At 38.1% G+C, this 21,246-nt stretch overlaps 1 protein-coding gene across 3 annotated transcripts in view; it reads right to left on the bottom strand.

Moving 5' to 3' along the window:
- Nucleotides 1-21,246, bottom strand: part of SLC30A9 (solute carrier family 30 member 9) — an 82,818-nt gene that overhangs the window by 57,153 nt on the left and 4,419 nt on the right. For 2 of the 3 annotated variants that reach the window (XM_039226988.1, XM_039226989.1), the window contains exon 2: nt 6,720-6,887. In XM_039226988.1, the coding sequence (XP_039082919.1) occupies nt 6,720-6,887 (168 nt within the window). Of the gene's footprint in view, nt 1-6,719; nt 6,888-13,584; nt 13,653-21,246 lie in introns of those variants that run through there. The other variant, XM_039226990.1, reaches the window with a different exon arrangement.

Raw genomic sequence — 21,246 nt, 5'->3', positions numbered from 1 at the left:
TTATTTCAAGCTCAACCCCTGGCTGTTTGCCACACATCTGCTGCCATTAGCAAAATTAAAACTAATTTTACTAAAATTTAAAACATCTGAATGCTCCTTAAAAACTTAAGGATTCCTTAGCAAGTCTCCTGCCTCTTAATGAGCTGCTCCTGACTTTACCATGTGATCTGAATTATTCAAAAGTCAATCTCAAACCCTTAAATATACAAATTATCTTTCAATCAAGCAATTACTTGCTGTCTATCTGATGGCTAACAATGTCTAATTTGGCCTAAGAAAATTCTGAAAAATTGAGCCCAAAATAAAACCATCAATAAACAATGTATTTCTAATATAAGAAAATAAGCTTACATTTTTATTTGTCAGAAGGAAAAAGAAACCTGGTCATGGATTTCAATTTCAAGGCTTTTGTTTAGCAGAAACAACATTAAGTATTTTTGCCTGAATCTATGTTCACCTCGGAAGAGTATTATAACATATTTTACCTTTAATTATATTATTTCATCACTTGTTTCTCCTCCCATTTCTTTTCTTTTTTTAATGTTTATTTATTTTGAGAGAGAGGAAGAGCATGTGTGCACACATGAGAGCAGGAGAAAGACACAGGGAGGGAGGGAGAGAGAGAGAATCCCAAGCAGGCCCTGTGCTGAGTGTGGAGCCCTATCCTATACAGGGCTCGATCTCACAATCACAAGATCAGGACCTGAGCCAAAATCAGGAGTGGGCCAATTAACCAACTGAGCCACCCGGGCATCACTCTTCTTGCATTCTATGTTCCAATAAATATTCTGGAACTCAGGGATGCATCATAATCTCCATCCCTTCATCTTCTAATATCAAACTCTCAATCAGTATTTCTCCCTGAAGTTCTCCATCATCACAAGAAAAAGAAGAAATTGGCTAAAACTCCACAGTAAGCCCCAAAAGAGAATGGGGCTTAGGGAAAAGCATGAAAAACAGGCATTATAAGCGTAAGTACAGGTTTTTCAAGGAATCTATAAAATATTCCCATGTGAAAGACACCCAACTAAAAAAGAGTGTCTTAAAATGTTTATTATTCCTCACTCTCCTTTTCTGACATCATATTCTCCATTTTTCTCCTACCTCTCCAAACTGCACCTCCATAAGTATTCTTCGCATCTTTGCTTCTTCCACCTGTCCCTTATTTATTGAGGATTTCTGTACTAGAAAACCTTATCACCTCACTCTAAACTCCCTTCCTGTACTGTCTCAAACATACTCATGACTTCAGTAACCTCCTAGGTAGAGATAGTAACTACTCCTAAATCTCTCCCCAAGTTAGAACTTGGCATTTCACTCATTTACAAATATTTATTAAACTACTACTATGTGCAAACCACTGCTCTAGCCACTGCGGTTCCTATTGTCAAGTGAAATAAGTAAATAAATATTGAAAATATCTATCAGTATTAAGTGCTACCTACACAGAGAATTAAGATTAGGCTAATATTAAAGGCTGGATGGCTACTTACTTAGGTGAAGTGATTAAAGAATGACTTTGTGCAGAGTTGGCATTTCAACTAAGACGTAAATGACCAGAAGAGGTCAGCCATGTGTAGAAGGGCACCTTGGAAACAGAAAGCAACTAGAGCAAAGGTCCTAAACAAGAACAAGGTTTATATTTTCTAAGAACCAAAAGGAAGCTGGATTGGCTGAAACATAATGATCAAGAAAAAGAATGAAAGCACAGAGCTCAGGAAGGCTATTGCAGTAATCCAGTCAAGAGATAATGAGGTATCACAAAACAAAAGTAGTACACCCAAGGCACATGGGCGGCTCAGTCAGGTAAGTGTCAAACTCTTGATTTCAGCTCAGGACATGATTTCATGGCTGGGTGAGGTCAAGCCCTGAGTGGGGCTCCATGCCAATATAAGAGACTGCTTGGGATTCTCTCCCTCCGTCTCTCTGCCCCTCACACATTTTTGCAAACACACATGCTCTCTCTCAAAATAAATATTTTTTTAAAAGGCTAGCCTAATTCTAAAAAAATAAAAAAGAAAAGTAGAATATGAAACTGCCTACCAGTCAGTTCATCTATTAAGATGTCACAGACACACCTACAATTCAGATGTCCAAAACTAAATCAATTTTAGAAGTCAATGAAATAATCTACACAATCACCTAATCCAAAACCAGGCACCGTGCTTTACTTGACCCTCTTCTCTCTTCCCCAAATTCAACCGCCCAATCCAAATTATTTAGCTCCTATATCTCGAGTTCATCTACTCCTTTAAAAAAAAAAAAAAAAGCACTGCCGATGGGCATTGAGGAGGGCACCTGTAGGGATGAGCACTAGCACTAGGTGTTATATAGAAACGAACTTGACAATAAACTGTAAAAAAAAAAAAAAAAAGTATTGCCATTAACCTAGTCTGGACCTTCATTTGTATTACTGCTCTCAGTCACCTCCCTTTGCAATAGGTTTTGCAGTCTTCAGCTAATTATCTTTCTAAAATTTTAAATGTAATCAAGTACTCTAATAGAGTCCCACTGCCTACAAAACAAAGTACAGATTCCTGAACAAAACTTTGACCTCCTAATACTCATCCCTTGTGCTCTCAAAACTACTAACCCCGCCACCAGGTCATCTACTAACCAATCACACTAAGTTAGTTGTAGTTTTATCTTCTTTCTCTACCATTCAGCACACCAATACCTAATTTTCTTTTAGGTCCCTAATTAGATAAATTTTGTCAACAGTTAGGTACCCCTCCCAAGTGCTCCTGCAGCACACTATTTCCTCTATCATGGTACTTACTCTACAGTATTACATTTGTTTACTTAACTTTGTTTTAGTAATTTCCTATTTTAATGGTTTTTTTTTTTTTTTAATGTTTTATTTTATTTCTAGGAGAGAGAGAGAGAGAGAGACAGCGTGAGCAGGGGAGGGTCAGAGAGAGAGGGAGTCACAGACTGAAACAGGCTCCAGGCTCTGAGCTGGCAGTCAGCACAGAGCCCGACGCGGGGCTCGAACCCACGAACCGCGAGATCATGACCCGAGCGAAAGTCGGATGCTTAACCAACTACGCCACCCGGGCGCCCCTTTTTTTTAATGGTTTTTTTTTTTTTTAAATGTTTTATTTTAGTAATTTCCTATTTTAGTAATAAACCCAGTCATTCTCATTTGCTGCTGTATAAAAAGTGTTCAATAAATACTTTCTGAATAAATTAATGGACAAAAAAAGGACTTCATTTTTATGCTGCAAATAAAGGACTTCATTTTTATGCTGCACAGCAGACTAGATACCCTGAGCAATTTTTTTTCAAACACATTACTAAGCTCACAAAAAATGATGTGAAGAGGGTAAAAATGAAAGGAAACCAGGACCTCCACAGAATAAGTGAGAACACCAAAGCTGACTTTTCCCCCAAGATTTCTATTAAAGCTTATAGTCTTCGAGCTTCTACTTCCATATCTGCTAGGGAAATAAGAGACCAGAGAATGAAAACTACACTCTTTTTAAGATGGGGAGTCTAACAGGAGACACCCAGAAAAAAAAGCAACACACGGTATAACTCTGAACTGAAAAAAAATACACACCAAAGGGAATAGCAAGAAAGCATATCAGCCTTTACTTTGCTGTTAAACAGTGAAGATGAAAAAAACGCCTGAAATCCTAGGGATGTCAGTCCTCACACAAGTTGGCAGTCTACATTCATGCTACCAAAGTGGTCTAAATCGTCTAGAGCAAAGAATTTAATTTAATTTGGTCCCAAGCTATCTTCCCAGCAGCAAACAGAGGCAGAATCAAACTCTATGCAGGAATGCATCTTCAATCCAGAAAGACTGGAATATAAATATAAAACTGCATGGAAAATGAACAACTCTCAGTTAAAAAAAGGATATGGCATCATGACTAAGTACATGAACAGAGGAAAAAGATAATATAGTTAGAACCAAAACATTTCAGATAGTACAATTTTCACAGACTATAAGACATGTTTAATATGGTAATAAAAGAGAATAAAAGAGAAGTCTGGGTTTATGAAAACATTAAAGAAGAAGAGATCAAACAAGCAAGGTGAAAAAGAAATAACTTCTAGAAATGAAAGATAATCATTGAAAATAAATACCCAACATATCTATCAACCAGTAGATGAGAGGCAACTAACAAGGGAATTAGTAAACTAAGCAGACCTACAAAAATAACCCAGAATTCAGGCCAGAAAAATAAAGAAATACAATATGACAAAGAGGCTTAGAGACATAAAAAATAAAGAAGATCTAACATAATTCTAATTAGAGTTCCAAAAGGAGTAAAAGAGAACTGAAAGAGGGGAGGCTGGCTCACTGGCTCAGTTGGTGGAGGATGTGACTCTTGATCTCAAGGTTGAAGGTTTGAGTCCTACACTGGGTAAAGAGATTACTTAAAAATAAATAAGTAAATAAAGTTAAAAAAAGAGAAAGAGAGAAAGGATTGAGAGAAGGTAATACTTGAAGGGAGAGTGACAGAACTGTAGAATAATACCAATTCTCAGATCCTGGAAGCCCAACAAATCTCAAGCAAAATAAACACACAGTTATACACACCTAATATGCAGAAATACATACACAGTAAAACTGCAGTTTACACCAAAGTAAAGACTTTCAAAATAAAGGTAATCAAACTTAAAAAGCAATAAAATAGAAAAGACATGAGAACAAAAGCATGATAACAATAGTGGGAGCGAAGACACTGTAATAATATCTTAAACGTACCTTTACCATAAAAAGATCCTCACCTAAAGGAACGTCTATAGAATGTACAGCAGACAGAAAGACCAGAAAAATAAGAAAAAGTGGTTTCTTTTCTAAAAAGATTTTAGAAAAATTTAAACAAATAGCAAGGTATACTATAGAGAAGGGAAAGAGCAGAACACACACAAAATACTAGCCAATAAATAGCACATAAGTTGGGAGAGAAAGTGACCAGAATTTATTATTTTTTTAAATGTTTTATTTATTTCTAGGAGAGAGAGAGACAGCGTGAACAGGGGAGGGTCAGAGACAGAGGGAGACACAGACTCTGAAACAGGCTCCAGGCTCCGAGCTGGCAGTCAGCACAGAGCCTGACACGGGGCTCAAATTCACGAACCGCGAGATCATGACCTAAGCGAAAGTCGGACGCTTACCCCACTAAGCCACCCAGGCACCCCAGTGACCAGAATTTAAAGCATTCTAAGTTCTTTATATTTTGCACAAAAAAATGTAAACTTTTCAATTGCCTTTAGATGTTGAAGTGCACAGAGTATGTAACTCTCAAATGAGTGCGTGTATGTGTGTGTGTGTGTTTAGGGGAGCAGGGACAATGCAATGAGAAAAAAAAGAAAGACCTTAAAAGGCAAAAAAAAAAAAAAAGATAAAAAACACAAGAAGCTCATGATACAATGGCAGATATATATCCAAACATATCAGTGATAACAGTAAATGTAAACAGACTAAATTTCCAAATAAAAGACAAAGATTATCAAATCAGGACAAAAAAAGGTTACAGTCAAAGGATGGGAAAATTTATACCAGGCAAGTACTAATAAAATCTGGTGGAGATATCACTAAAAAAAATTTGCTACGTAAAAATAATGACTGTAATTCATCAGTGTTATATAACATTTCTAAATGTATATGTATCTAATAACATAGCCTCAAAATATATAAAGCAAAATTTAAGGAGAACTATTAAAGGAAAATCTGTCAACTCTACTACAAGAGCTATCATAGCTTAAAAGCCTACTTTAAAAAAGAAGGAAAGTTCAGAACTAATAAGCAAAACAGCTACTTGATAATTTATTTTTTTTAACTTTAAATCTTTTTTAAAATGTTTTTAAGAGAACAAGAGTGCAAACGGGTGAGGGGCAGAAGGAGAGGGGGATAGAGGATCTGATGCAAGCTCTGGGCTGACAGCAGCGAGCCTAATGCAGTCTAGAACCCACGAATAGTGAGATCATGACCGCCAAAGTTGGGATGCTCAACTGATTGAACCACCCAGCCACCCCAGTAGAAGATATTTTAAGAATGAATGACAGAGTAAACACAAAGAAAGCAGGAAGATTTAATTAAGGTAAAAGTAAAACTTAATAGGAAATAAACATACAATTTAAAGGTTCAAAGAAAGAATTATTACTCAGAAAATAATAAAACGGACAGAGCTCTGGCAAGAATAATCAAGAAAATGACAAATACCATTAGGAATGAAAAAAGGGATATAACTATAAATGCTGCTCAGAGTATACAGGCAGGGTATTATGAACTTGAACCAATAAAGTAAAAATTTAGTTTAAGCCAGGAAACTCCCAGAAAAAAACAGAAGTTACCAAAACTGACTCAAAAAGAAACAGAAAAACTAAATGAAAGTAAATCAGCAGCTTAAGAGCTTTCCACAAAGTAAATACTAATTCAGAAAGTTTTGTACAAAAGTTCTATGGAACATTTAAGGGACAAATAATCTTATTCAAGCTATTTCAGTAGAACAAAAAATGATTTTTTTAAACATATTTATTCATTTTTGAGAGACAGAGCATGAGTGGGGAAAGGAGCAGAGAGAGACAGACAGACAGACAGAATCTGAAGCGGGCTCCAGGCTCTACTGTCAGCACAGAGCCCAATGTGGGGCTCAAACTCACAGATGGCTAGATCATGACCTGAGCTGAAGTCGGACACTTAGCCGACTGAGCCACCCAGGCACCCTGAAAAAAAAATGATTTTAAAGATTTATACATACCTGTTTCATCAAATGATGGTACTTTTTCCACTCTGAGAATTTGTGATCCTTGTCCTTCTTTCTGAACATCTGTAGAGTACGACTTCACTTGATTCAGTGTACAAATGTATGGGTGACTAGAGGGAACCATGTTTGAAAGGCTTCCCAATGTCACTAAATGCTGCCATTCTACAAGAAAAAAAAATTAATTTCAAACTCACAAGGATTTTATACCCAATAAAACATACCTACTAGAATTAGAAAAATAATAATTTTACAGAATAACAATAAAACTTTCATGCTGCTAAATATCCAATGCACAATGCTAACCCACCCTCTGCACCGAGGTGTTTCATTGACCCCTAGACTTATGGGAACCACATTCTGTAAAGAAAAAATAACAATATCCCTATTTTCTCTAATTTGTAAACTTATTTATATGGAAACTTTTAAAATATATAAAATCAGATAAGACATTCTGATTATTGATTTTTCATCTGTTCTGAAAGGTCTCTGGAATTCAGTACTTTTATTCTGTATGCTGGTTTCATGCTAAAAAAATGTTGGCATAACGTACTTTTCAGAATAGAGAACTCTAAAGGGGTTGGGGGGAGGTCAAAAGGGCTTCCTATTCAAAATTACCATGTCCTCCTTCTGCCAGCTAGAGATTTATTCCTCTTTCATTTCACAATCACTAAGTGAATTATACTAATCAGTCATTCACAGAGTCACTGATTTTTTTTTTAATCAGATAATTAGATCAACATTTGGTAAGATTCCTCAGTATACAGGAATTCTAATTGAGGGAAGAATAGAAGACTAATTACAAAACACTTCAGCTGCTGCATCTGGGTGACTGTGGGCTCTAGAGGGCTGAAATACAGAAGAAAAATATATTCTACATTTGCACTGAAGTGGTAGAAAACTAAATATATCTGTCTCTACTCTCATGTGACCCTTTCTCTTTTTTACTATGAGTACTCAAACCCTGAAAACCTTGTTAATAATTTACATCTTTTCTAAAGCATCAGATGAAATAATGAAGTTGTATCATTAGAGATAGTCAAGTTTCTCTAGTGGAGAGTTAAGCTTTCAAGGGTTCAAACTTTCCTTTTTTTTTTAAAGTAATCTCTCCACCCAATGTGGGGCTTGAACTCATGATTGTGAAACCAAGAGTCACATGTTCTACCAATTAACCCACCCAGACATTCCAAGGGTTGAAACTTTTCTAATTGTATAATGATTTTCCAAAAATAGTAATTCATGTATGTGCACGTTTAGATGTACACCTTCTGAAATCAGGAAAAATAAACCTTTTTTAATGGCTCAGGGACTTCATCACGAATGTAAGTTATTGTGAACGTTCAAGATAATTTGAAAAGTATGAGGAACATGAAGCAGCATAAGTATCCACTCAAGTTTCAGGCGTGGATTTTTTTTTTTTTTTATTTCCTGGTGTCAACTTAATTTTTCATTTACTTGGTAACTGCTGAAGGCCCGGTATATTTTTGGTCATTTGGTATTTCTTAAAGGCTAAGTAAAGCAAATATAACAATGTATCTTCTTGCACATTAAAATATGTACTCTACTAGCAGGGAGCTTGGGTGACTCAGTTGGTTGAGCATCTGACTCTTGATTTCGGCTCAGGTCATGATGCCAGGGTAGTGCGGCCAAGCCCCCCATCAGACTCCACACATGGAGCCTGCTTAAGATTCTCTGCCTCTCTCCCCGGTCTCATGCTGTCTGTCTGTCTGTCTCTCTCTCTCTCTCTCTAAAATAAAAATTAGGGGCACCTGGATGGCTCAGTCGGTTAAGCGTCAGACTCTTTCAGCCCACGTCATGATCACACAGTTTGTGGCATCAAACCCTGCATCAGGCTCTGTGCTGGCAGTGTGGAGCCTGCTTGGGGTTCTCTCTCCCCTGCTCTGGCTGCCACTCCCCCCTCACACACTCTCAAAATAAATAAAGTTAAACAAAATTTTTAAGAACAAATTAAAAAAAAATAAATTCTTAAAAGAAATACAATTTAAAAATAAAATATGTAGTCTACCAGTAAAATTAGTGAAGCAAGGGCTAAAGCAAAACGTAAAAAACTCACCCTCAAGGAAGGCATCTTGTTTATTACCAAGGCCACTTGTATTTGGATTTCTCAGTCTGATTCAAAGTATCTCTTGTGATTATTACCTAACAAAGGCAATATGCCACCAATACTTTTTTTTTCCACCCAGTGGTCAGATGCTTTTATAGGAATGGTACCAAAATGTTTAAACAGGGAATATTCCACAGTCTAAATATCCATCCTCAGAAGATGACAATGTTTCTGTGATTGATCCTAGATGTTTTTCAAGTTTCTCCTTAGTTTCTCAAACATTAAAGAAAATTTCAAACATGTGCAAAGGTAGAAAAAAGCAGTACAATATATGTCCACATATTCATTGCTCACCTTCAGCAATTATCAGCTCATAGTCAACCTTGTCTTATTCCTTACCTGCACCTATATCTTTTCACCTCTATGTTAATTTGATGAAAATCTGAGACAAAATAATTTCACTCGTAAATATTTCTGTATGTATTCTAAGAGACAAGAACTTTTTAAAAACACAGCCAAACTACCATTACAAAAAAAAACAAACAAACAATGCTGTATATCATCAAATATCTTCTTCAATTTCCAACTGTTACAACCTTTGTGTGTATGAACAGATCCTAATAAGATCCACATACTAGGGTTGATGCAGATGTCTTTTAAGTCTCTTTTAAGCTACAAGATGTCTTTTTTAAACCTTATTGTTTCTTAAAGTTTATTTATTTTTGAGAGAGAGAGAGAGAAAGAGCGAGCGCAAGAGCGAGCATGCCCAAGTGGGGCGGGGACAGAGAGAGGGAGGAGGGGAGAGAATCCTAAGCAGGCTTTGCACTGTCATCATGGAGTCATGAGATCATAACCTGAGCCAAAATCAAGAGGCGCCCACACACCTGACTGAGCCACCCAGGCACCTCTAAGAGCAATTTTTAAATTTTTAAATTGAAGAAGCAAAGTTTTGTCCTAAATTTTTGTCCCGGTATTTTTCCAGTCTGAATTTTGCAGACTTCATTCTCATGGTGTTGCTTAATCTGTTCCATAAATCGAAGGCTATAAAGGCTTTATCTAATTCTGATTCTTTTTTTTAATGTTTTTAATGTTTATTTTATTATTTTATTTTATTTTATTTTATTATTTTTGAGAGAGAGAGAGACAGAGTATGAGCAAGGAAGGGGCAGAGAGCAAGAGTGAGACACAGAATCTGAAACAGGCTTCATTCAGGCTTTGAGCTGTTAGCACAGACCACAACACGCGGCTCAAACTCCTGAGCCATGAGATCATGACCTGAGCCAAAGTTGGACACTTAACCGACTGAGCCACACATGCACCCCTAAATTCTGCTTTCTATTAGGATGCTACCACTTATTATGCAGTGATGAGTTCTTTCATCAGGAGCCACATAATATTTGGTTGACTCTTTATTTGTGTAGTGTCAGCTTTGTTCAATGCCCATAACCACTTATCCATTAGGTGGTTACAAATGGCGATATTCAAATTTATCACTTCTTCATTTGTTAGTCAGAATATTTCTACAAAAAGAAAATACTGGTTATTCAACAGTATATTTCACAAAGGAAAATCAGGCTAAATGCTTAATTCTCTCTTTATCAGTTCTCACAATAAAGAGTTCACTACCTACCATCCTGAAGTAGTGACATATTAATTTGTGTATATAACATTATTATTTCATAGATTAAGTATTATTTGATATATTTCAATCCATTTCAGTCACTCTGATTAATAGTTAAGCTGTCCCATTTCTGACCAGTAGGGGTCTCTTCAAATTGATTCCTGTGTCCTGACAGTTTCTTAGTAATAATCTTTGATAGCTTCCTTGCTAGCTGTTCTTGAAAAATCCTTAATTTTTAACTTCAGAAAAATTTCAGGTATCAGCAACTTTAAAAGTACACATTTGGCATTAACACAAGATCAAAAACTGCACAAAATGTGCAGAGTACACTACCACCTTTTAACATTTTATACTCTAAAAAATATACAGGACCACATTTTATTCAAGAAAGGAAGTTTTATCTAACACAAAGCAATAGCAACACAACCTTTTTAAAATAAATAAATAGGGGTGCCTGAGTGGCTCTGTGGATTAAGCATCCGACTTTGGCTCAGGTCATGATCTCATGGTTTATGAGTTCAAGCCCCGCATCGGGCTCTGTGCTGACAGCTCAGAGCCTGGAGCCTGCTTCAGATTCTATGTCTCCCTCTCTGCCTCTCCCACTCACTTCTGTCTCTCTCGCTCCCAAAAATAAATAAATATTAAAAATAAAAATAAACAGGGGCGCCTGGGTGGCTTAGTTGGTTGAGTGTCCCACTTTCGCTTAGGTCATGATCTCGCGGTTCATGGGTTCGAGCCCCGCGTCGGGCTCTGTGCTGACTGCCAGCTCGGAGCCTGGAGCCTATTTCAGAGTCTGTGTCTCCCTCTCTCTCTGACCCTCCCCTGCTCACGCTGTCTCTCTCTCTCTCCTAGAAATAAAAAAAAAAAAAATATTAAAAAAAATAAAATAAACAACCATTTTTAAATAAATTATCGAATTCATTAATTCTAAGAGGCAGAAAGATAGTAACAACCACTGCCGATAACTACTAGTCCTCTCTCTTCAACCTGATTTGTCACCCAGCACTTGCTCTGGCTTTCAGAGAAATCAGCCTTCTTTTTCAGACTACAACACAGCACAAGACACTCTTTTGATCTCATGCAAACTGACATTTCTGTCTACTGTGTATGCTGCTTCTGCAACAACCATAACTAAACACAAACAAAAAAAATTTCTTGCAATTTGTCATGTTTTCTTACTGGCTAGTTTAAGGAATAGAGTTAAACTTGTAGCCTAAGTCTTCCAGAAATCAGTCTCTTTAAGAGACTATTTCAGTAGTTTCTCCCCCATATTCTTAAAGGGCTGATGTACCAAAAACTAAGTAATTGTTACACTGAATTCTAAAGAGGTTAGTGTGAACTTAAAATACACAATAACAGCAGAAGCATTCTGGGCTCATAAAATACACAATACAGACTGCAAAAAAAGTTCTTCATGATAATATTTATCATGGCAAAAACTGGAAACCTAAATGTTTCCTAACAGACAAAAATTAAATTATAATACCCCTGTATTTTTATTGTGTATACATTAAAAACGATTATGAATGTGGAATAATAGACAATATTACATTAAAAAAGCAAAATAACACAGGATTTCAACTTTTAAAATATGTGACTAGGGGTGCCAGGGGGGCTCCATCAGTTAAGCACTCACTCTTGATTTCGGCTCAGGTCATGATCTCACAGTTCTCAAGTTCAATCCTCACATCAGGCTCCAAGCTGACAGTGCAGAGCCTGCTTGGGATTGATTCTCTCCCTCTCTCTGTGCTTACCCCACTCTTGTTCTCTCTCTTAAAATAAACAAACATTTTAAAAATTTGACTAGGGGTGGGCACCTGGGTGGCTCAGTCAGTTAAGAGCCTGTCTCTTGATTGCACTGTAGGTCTTGATGTCAGGGTCATGAGTTCAAGCCCCGCATTGGGATCCATGCTGGGCATGAAGCCTACTTTTAAAAAAATAACAAAATAAACAAAAATAAAAATGTGATTGGGGAGGGGGGCTGTTAAGATGGCAGTGTAGTAGCAGGACCTGATTTTCTGAACACCCAGGAAATCTATGTGAGAACTAAGAGAACAACCTGCAACTAGAGGGAGAAAAGAAGCCAAATTGTGGAAGGCAGGAGATGAAGAGATGGGATTTGCGGGAGAAAAGAATGAGTGGTACTGTGGATGGGAGGGAGCCCTGATCAAGGAGAGGGAGTAGAGGAGGAAAAGAGACACGGAGGGAGAGGAGGGAGGGAGGGAGAGAACATGCAAGTGAGAGTGAGCAGGGCACAGGACACTGCACAAGAAAAATACTTCCCCAAAACCACTGATGGGGAAAACGACAAGGGCTGATAATCCCAAGTTTTTACAAGCAGCAGAGCTTAAAGTCTGAGGTTTTAGAAGTCCTCACCACTGCTGGGGTGGAGCCTGGGGATCACAGAGGTGCTCCCGTGCAGGAGGACAGAGCTGGGTGCAGACAGCGTGGGTCACACTGAGAGAGACCGTTCCCCCTCTTGGAGTGCATTTGGGAGAGGTGGCACTGCCTCTCCGGGGACAAAAAAGTCAGCAGACACCACTGAGCTGCCTTGTTCATTAGCCTAAGAGCAGAGGCAGCTGCTCAGGGCACCTATGATGGACACTGGCTTTCTGCTGCACTTCACCATAAACTCCAAGCTTCTGAGCATTCATACAACAGCCCTGCTGGGTCCCTAAAATTTGGAGTTTTGAAACCCAGCCAGTGCACCTGACATAAAAGATAGGAACACTGCACCTGGTGGACAGAGAGCCCAGACACGGTGAAGGCAGAGATCTGAGGGAAGCCTGGGACAAACGAGGGGAGAATGTTTGCTCTTGTGGGAGGGTTTCCTGAACAGCTAAAGGCATGAACTCCCCTCTCTGGGGACTAGAGAGCCGCTCCCCCCTTCAGCACAAAGGGACTTCAGTGAGCAGCAAAGCGCCCACAGTGGAGGTTTGAGCCACTTTCACCAAGCCCCTCCCCTCTGTGCTCTGCAGTGCTTCTCAATGTGGACAAGTGTGCCTGATAGAGCAGCAGTGGGCCACTCTCCCAGAAGACCAGCACAACCTCTCACCCCCCACACACAACAAATCTACTGATCACAGAGTGCTACAAAGCTTCATTCATTCTAGGGGAAATAGGATCCAGCCTCCTTTAACAATGAGCCAACCAAAACATACCTAGTTAAAACTTACCACATGGTAGACAAGGTCAAAACACTCCCCAGTGCAGCACAGAGAAACTGTGTGGAAGACTGACCTGAGGGAAAAAACAGCTAAAACACAACAGCAAAGTACACAAAGCATACACCAGAAACATTTCCTGAAGCATCAGGCCCTAGACAGTATGACTTCTTACTACAGCCATTGCTCTCAGGAGCAGGAAACATAACAGGCTCTTCTAACACACAGAAAACAGAGACCTAGACAAAATGGCAAGATGGAGGAATTCATCCTGAAAGAAAGCACAAGAGGTCACAGACAGGGATCTAATCAAAACACATATATGCCTGAAGCAGACTTTAAAAACAACAATCATAAGGATACTTGCCGGGCCTGAGAAAGGCATATAAAACCAGTAAGTCCCTTACCACAAAGGTAAAAGACCTAAAAGCTAGTCAGGCTGAAACAAAAATGCTATAACTGATATGCAAAATGACTGGATGGAAGAAGCAAAGGAACAAGTAAGTGATCCAGAAGGTAAAATGACAGAGAATAATACAGCTGAAAATAAGAGGGAAAGGAAAATATCAGATCACATATGTAGATGTAGGGTACACAGCAACTCCATAAAGCATAATTACATTCGTATCATAGGAGTTCCAGAATAAGAAGGAAATTTTCAGCAAATAATAGCTGAAAACTTCCCTAATCTGGGAAAGGAAACAGACACCCAAATCCAAGAGGCACTGAGAACTTCCATCAAAATCAAGAAAAGCAGGCCAACAACAAGATATAATCATAATAAAATTTACAAAATACAAAGATAAGAATCCTAAAAGCAGCAAAGGAGAAGATATCCCTGACCTAATAAGAAAAGACAAAGTTAGTAGCAGATCTCTCCACAAAAACTTGGCAGACCAGAAGGGAGAGGCATGATATATTCAATATGCGGCCAAGAATACTTTATCCAGCAAGGCTACTACTCAGGACAGGAGAGATAAAGAGCTTCTGAACAAAAACTAAAGGAGTTCATGACCACTAAACCAGTCCTGCAGGAACTATTAAGGGGACTCTTTGAGCAGGAAGGACAGACCAAAAGCAACAAAGACTAGAAAGGAACAAAGAAAATCTCCAGAAACACTGACATTATAGGTAATACAATTCATATTATATTTACAGGCACTAAATTCATATCAATAATCACTTGGAATGTAAATGGACTAACTGTTCCAATCAAAAGACAGAGGGTATCAGAATGGACAAAAGAAAAAAGAAAAAGAAAAAACCTAAGACCTATCTATATGCTACCTACAAGAGACTTATTTTAGACCTAAAGACATGAAAACTGAGGGAACAGAAAACCATTTATTATGCTAATGGTTATCAAATGAAAGCTGCAGTAGCCATACTTTTATATCACACAAACTAGACTTTAAACCAAAGGCTATAACAAGAGATGAAGAAAGGTACTATATGATAATAAAGAGATCTATCCAACAAGATCATCTAACAACTACAGATATTTATGCCCTCAAGTTGGGAGAAACCAAATACATAAATCAATTAATGACAAAGAAACTCGTTGATAACAATACAATAATAGTAGGGACTTAAACACACTACTTACAGCAATGGACAGATCATCTAAGCAGAAATTCAACAAGGAAACAAAGGCTCTGACCAGATAAACTTAACAGATACATTCAGACCAGTGCATCCTAAAGCAGCAGAATACATATTCTTTTCCAGTGCACATGAAACATTCTCCAGAGTAGATCACATATTGGGTCGCAAATCAGGCTTCAACAAGTATAAAAACTGGGATCATACCATGCATATTTTCAGACCACAATGCTATGAAACTTAAAGTCAAGCACAAGAAAACATTTGGAAAGACCACAAATACATGGAGGTTAAGATCATCATACTAAAATGGGAATGGAAACTGGTGCAGCCACTCTAGAAAACAGTATGGAGATTCCTCAAAAAATTAAAAATAGAACTACCCTAAGACCCAGCAATTGCACTACTAAGTATTTATCCGAGGGATACAGCTATGCTGCTTCGAAGGGGCACATGCACCCCAATGTTCATAGCAGCACTATCAACAATAGCCAAAGTATGGAAAGAGCCCAAATGTCCACTGACAGATGAATGGATAAAGAAGATGTGGTATATATATATACACAATTAAGTATTACTCGGCAATCAAAAAGAATGAAATCTTGCCATTTGCAACTACGTGGATGAAACTAGGGAGTATCATGCTAAGCAAAAATCAGTCAAAGACAAATATCATATGACTTCACTCATATGAGGACTTTAAGATACAGAACAGATGAAAAGAGGGAAGGTAAGCAAAAATAATATAAAAACAGGGAGGGAGCAGAACATAAGAAACTCTCAAACACAGAGAACGAAGGGTTGCTGGAGGGGTTGTGGGGAGGAGGGGATAAGCTATATGGGGAAGGGGCATTAAGGAATCTACTCCTAAAATTATTGTTACACCATATGTTAACTAACTTGGATATAAATTTAAAAATAAATACATTATTTAAAAAACCTCAAGTGGAAAATACACTTAAAAATTTAAAGGACAGTAACATACAGCTTGAGTTGAAATGACTGCAAGATTGTTTCAGGATTATAAGACTTCTGTCTAAAAGAAGTTAATACAAAGTGTGTTATGGTAAAAAAAAAAAAAAATCAACCAACTAAAAAATGAAAGGGTTAACCAGGAAATTAAAGAAATTGAAATGTATCTAGAAGCAAATGAAAATGAGAACACAGCAGTCCAAAACCTTTGAGATGCAGCAAAATCAGTCGTAAGAAGGAAGCATACAGCAATATAGGTCTACCTCAAAAAGAAAAAAAGTCTCAAATATACAACCTAACCTTCACCTGTAAGAGCTAAAAAAAGGAACAACAAATAAAGCCTAAAGCCAGCAGAAAAGAAAAAACATAATTAGTACAGAAATACATGGTACAGAAACAAACAAACAAAAACCCAGTAGAGCAGATCAGTGAAACTAGAACTGGTTCTTTGAAAGAATGAATATAACTGGTATACCCCTGGCTAGATTTATCAAAAAGAAAAGAGGAATGACCCAAATAAATAAAATCACAAATGAAAGAGGAGAGATTACAACTAATATCACAGAAATACAATTAAAAGAGAATATTATGTTATTTTTAAATTTTTGAAGAACCTCCATACGGTTTTCCAGAGTCACTGCACCAGTTTGTACTCCCACCAACAGTACAAAAATGTTCCCATTTCTCCACATCCTCACCAATGTCTGTTGTTTCCTGTGTTGTTAATTTTAGCGATTCTGACAGATATGAGTTGGTACCTCACTGGTTCTGATTTGTATTTCTCTGATGATGAACGATGTTGAATATCTTTTCATGTGTCTATTAGTCATCTGGATGCCTTCTTTACAAGAATGTCTATTCAGGTCTTCTGCCCATTTCTTCACCGGATTGTTTTTTGGGTGCTGAGTTTCGTAAGTTCTTTATAGATTTTGGATACTAACCTTTATCCAATATGTCATTTGTAAATATCTTCTCCCATTCCATAGTTTGCCTTTTAGTTTTATTGACTGTTTCCTTCACTACGCAGATGCTTTTTATCTTGATGAGGTCCCAATTAATTCATTTTTGCTTTTGGTTCCCGTGCCTTCAGAGACATGTCTAGAAAGAAGGTGCTGTGGCCAAAGTCAAAGAGGTTGCTGCCTGTTTTCTCCTGTGGGATTCTGATGTTTTCCGGTCTCACATTTAGCTCTTTCATCCATTTTGAATTTATTTTTGTGTATGGTGTAAGAAAGTGGTGCAGGTTCATTCTTCTGCATGTAACTAGCCAGTTTTCCCAGTACAATTTCCTGAAAAAAAAAAACTGTCTTTTTTCCACTGGATATTCTTCCCTGCTTTGTTGAATATTAGTTGGTGGGTCCATTTCTGGGTTTTTTATTCCATTCCACTGACCTACAGGTCTGTTCTTGTGCCGGTACCATATTGTCTTGGTGATTACAGCTTTGTAATACAGCTTGAAGTCCAGAATTGTGACGCTTCCTGCTTTGCTTTTCTTTTTCAGGATTTCTTGGGCTATTTGGGGTATTTTGTGGTTCCATACAAATTTTTAAGATTGTTTGTTCTAGCTCTGTGAAGAATGCTAGTGTTATTTTCATAGGAGTTGCACTGAAAGTGTAGACTGCTTTGGATAGTATAGACATTTTTAAAATATTTTTTCTTTCAAACCATGAGCATGGAATGTTTTATCATTTCTTTGTGTCTTCTTCAGTTTCTTACAAAAGCTTTCTATAGTTTTCAGCCTACAGACCGTTTACTTCTTTGGTTAGGTTGATTCCTAGGTATCTTATGGTTTTTGGTGTAACTGTAAGTGGGATCAATTCCTTGATTTCTCCTTCTACTGCTTCACTACTGGTGTTGAGAAATTCAACTGAGGGGTGACTGAGTGGCTCAGTTGGTTGAGTGTTCAACTTCAGCTCAGGTCATGATCTCACGGTTCACTGGTTTGGGCACATGTCAGGCTCTGTGCTGACAGCTCAGTGCCTGGAGCCTGCTTCAGATTCTGCATCTCCCTTTCTCTTTGCTCCTTCCCCTGCTCACACTCTGTCTCTATCAAAAATGATTAAACATTAAAAAAAAAATTGGGGGGGGGTGCCAGCCGGTTAAGCATCTGACTTCAGCTCAGGTCATGATCTCCCAGTTCATGGGTTCAAGCCCCATGTAGGGCTCTGTGCTGACAGCTCAGAGCCAGAAGCCTGCTTTGGATTCTGTCTCCCTCTCTCTGCTCCTCCCCAACCTGGGCTCTGTCTCTCAAAAATAAATGTATGTAAAAAAAATTTTTTTTTAAGTTTTTAATTAAAAAAATGCAACTGATTTCTGTAGACTGATTTTATATCCTGTGACTTTGCTAACTTCACAGATCAGTTCTAGCAGTTTTTTGGTGGATCATTCAGGTTTTCCATGTAGAGTATCATATCATCTACACAGAGTGAAAGCTTGACTTCTTCCTTGCTGAATTTGGATGCCTTTTAGTTCTTTTTTTCTGAAAAAAATTAAAAATAGAACTACCCTACAAGCCAGCAATTGCACTAGTAGGTATTTATCCAAAGGATACAAAAATGCTGATTCAAAGGGCACACACCCCCCAATGTTAATAGCACTATCAACAACAGCCATGGGGTGCCTGGTTGGTTCAGTGGGTTAAGTCTCTGACTTCAGCTCAGGTCATGATCTCACGGTCTGTGGGTTTGAGCCCCACATCAGGCTCTGTGCTGACAGCTAGCTCAGAGCCTGGGGTCTGTTTCAGATTCTGTATCTCCCTCTCTCTCTGACCCTCCCCTGCTCACACTCTCTCTCTCTCTCTCTCTCTCTCTCAGAAAGAAAATATTAAACAAAATTAAAAAGAAAAACAATAGCCAAATTACAGAAAGAGCCCAAATGTCCATCAACTGATGAATGGATAAAGACGATGAATGGAATACTTGGTGATCAAAAAGAATGAAATCTTGCCATTTGCAACAACATGGATGGAACCAGAGTGCATTGCTAAGCAAAATCAGAGAAAGAAAATGTCATTTCACTCCGATGTGGAATTTAAGAAACAAAATGATGAACAGAGGAGAAGGGAAGGAAAAATAAGATAAAAAGAGAGGAATGCAAACCATAAGAGACTCTTCAATACAGAAACAAACTGAGGGTCACTGAAGGAGAGGTGGATGGGGGGATGGGCTAAATGGATAATGGTCATTAAAGGAAGGCAGTTGTTGGGATGAGCCCTGGGTGTTATATGGAAGTGATTAATCACTGAGTTCCAGTCTTGAAAGCAATACTACACTGTATGTTAATTACCTTAAATTTAAATAAAAATTAATTTTAAAAAAGAGAATATTATGAAAAATGATATGCCAACAAATTGGGCAATGGGAAAGAAATGGATAAATTCCTAGAAATGTATAAATGGCCAAAACTGAAAATTTGAACAGACCCATAACCAACAAAGAAATTGAATTAGTAACCAAAAACCTTCCAACAAACAAAAGTCTAAGGCCAAATGGCTTCCTGGGGGAATCCTACCAAACATTTTCTAATATTTATTTAATTTTGAGAGAGACAGAGCATGAGCGGGGGAGAGGCAGAGAGAGGAGACACAGAATCTGAAACAGGCTCTGAGCTATCACCATAGAACCTGACATGGGGCTTGAAGTCACGAACCACGAGATCATGACCTGAGCCAAAACTGGACACTTAACTAACTGAACCATCCAGGTGCCCCAGGAATCCCACCAAACATTTAAAGAAGACTTAATACCTATTCTTCTCAAATTGGCCCAAAAAAAAGATATAGATGCAAAACTTCCAAATTCATTCTACAAGCAGGAAGTAGCTTGATTCCAAAACCAAAGACCCCACTATAAGGGAGAATTACAGGTCAATGTCCCTGATGAACATGTATCCAAAAATTCTCAAAGAGATACTACCAAATCAAATCCAACAGCTAAATATTAAAAGAATTATTCTCCGCAATCACCACAATCAAGTGGGAGATGTTCCTGGCCTGCAAGGTGGTTCAATATTCACAAATCAATGTGATGCAGCACATTAATAAAAGAAAGGATAAGAACCATATGATACTTTCAACAGATGCAGAAAAACCATTTGACAAAATATATAGCATCCATTCTGCTCTTAACAAAGCAGGGGTAGAGGGAACATACCTCAGAATCACAAAGACCATATCTGAAAGACCCACAGCTAAGATCATCCTCAATGGAGAAACCTAAGGGTTTTTCCTCTACAATCAGGAACAAGACAGGGATGTCCACTCTCACTGTTACTTAACATAGTACAGTGCTTTAGCATTCCTATTTGCTCCACCCGGATTACTCTTTACCCCAGATCGTCACATGCCTTGACTCAGCCACCACTTCCTTGGCAGATCTAAATGGCCTCTGCAAGCTACTTTTTAGCCCATCACCCTGTTTATTTCTTTTGCAGCACTGAGATATGTTTTCTCACTCTGCCCAGTGAACATCTGTCTTGTTCAGCACTACAGCGCCAGCAACTACAATGCCTGGCACCTCTTTGCTGAACTGAACCTCACTCACAAAAACCTATGAAGCACAGAGTATGATTAGCATCATCTTACAGTTAAAAACATCCTCTCATAAACTTGAACTATACAGACCCATGTTGTCATCCTGCCAAAATGGTCTTCTATAGCTGGCAATGTTCCTGTAACATTCAAGGCGGGAGAGGGGACACAACATAAGTTAAACTTCCACTGTTTTCCTTAGGGTAATAAATCCTACCAGATTAGAGACAGGAATAAAATACAAAATTTAATTTTTTATTTAAAACTACACTGCTATTGGGGCGCCTGGGTGGCTCAGTTGGTTAAGCGTCTGACTTCAGCTCAGGTCATGATCTCATGGTCTGTGAGTTCGAGCCCCGTGTCAGGCTGAGAGCCTGGAGCCTGCTTCAGATTCTGTGCTCTATGCAAAGTCAGATGAACTTTCAAAAAAGGAAATATTAACTATACACACTATGTCACATTTTTATTATTTAAAAGGGTTATGTTTGGGGTGGCTGGGTGGCTCAGTTGGTGGATCATTCAACTCTTGATTTCAGCTCAGGTCATGATCTCATGGTGCGTGAGATGGAGCCCCC

Source organism: Hyaena hyaena, unplaced genomic scaffold, assembly GCF_003009895.1.
Source record: "Hyaena hyaena isolate Hyena2069 unplaced genomic scaffold, ASM300989v1 scaffold_24, whole genome shotgun sequence".
NCBI classification, from domain to species: domain Eukaryota; kingdom Metazoa; phylum Chordata; class Mammalia; order Carnivora; family Hyaenidae; genus Hyaena; species Hyaena hyaena.
The sequence above is the reverse complement of the archived record's forward strand: the minus strand, read 5'-3'. Positions and strand labels throughout refer to the sequence as shown.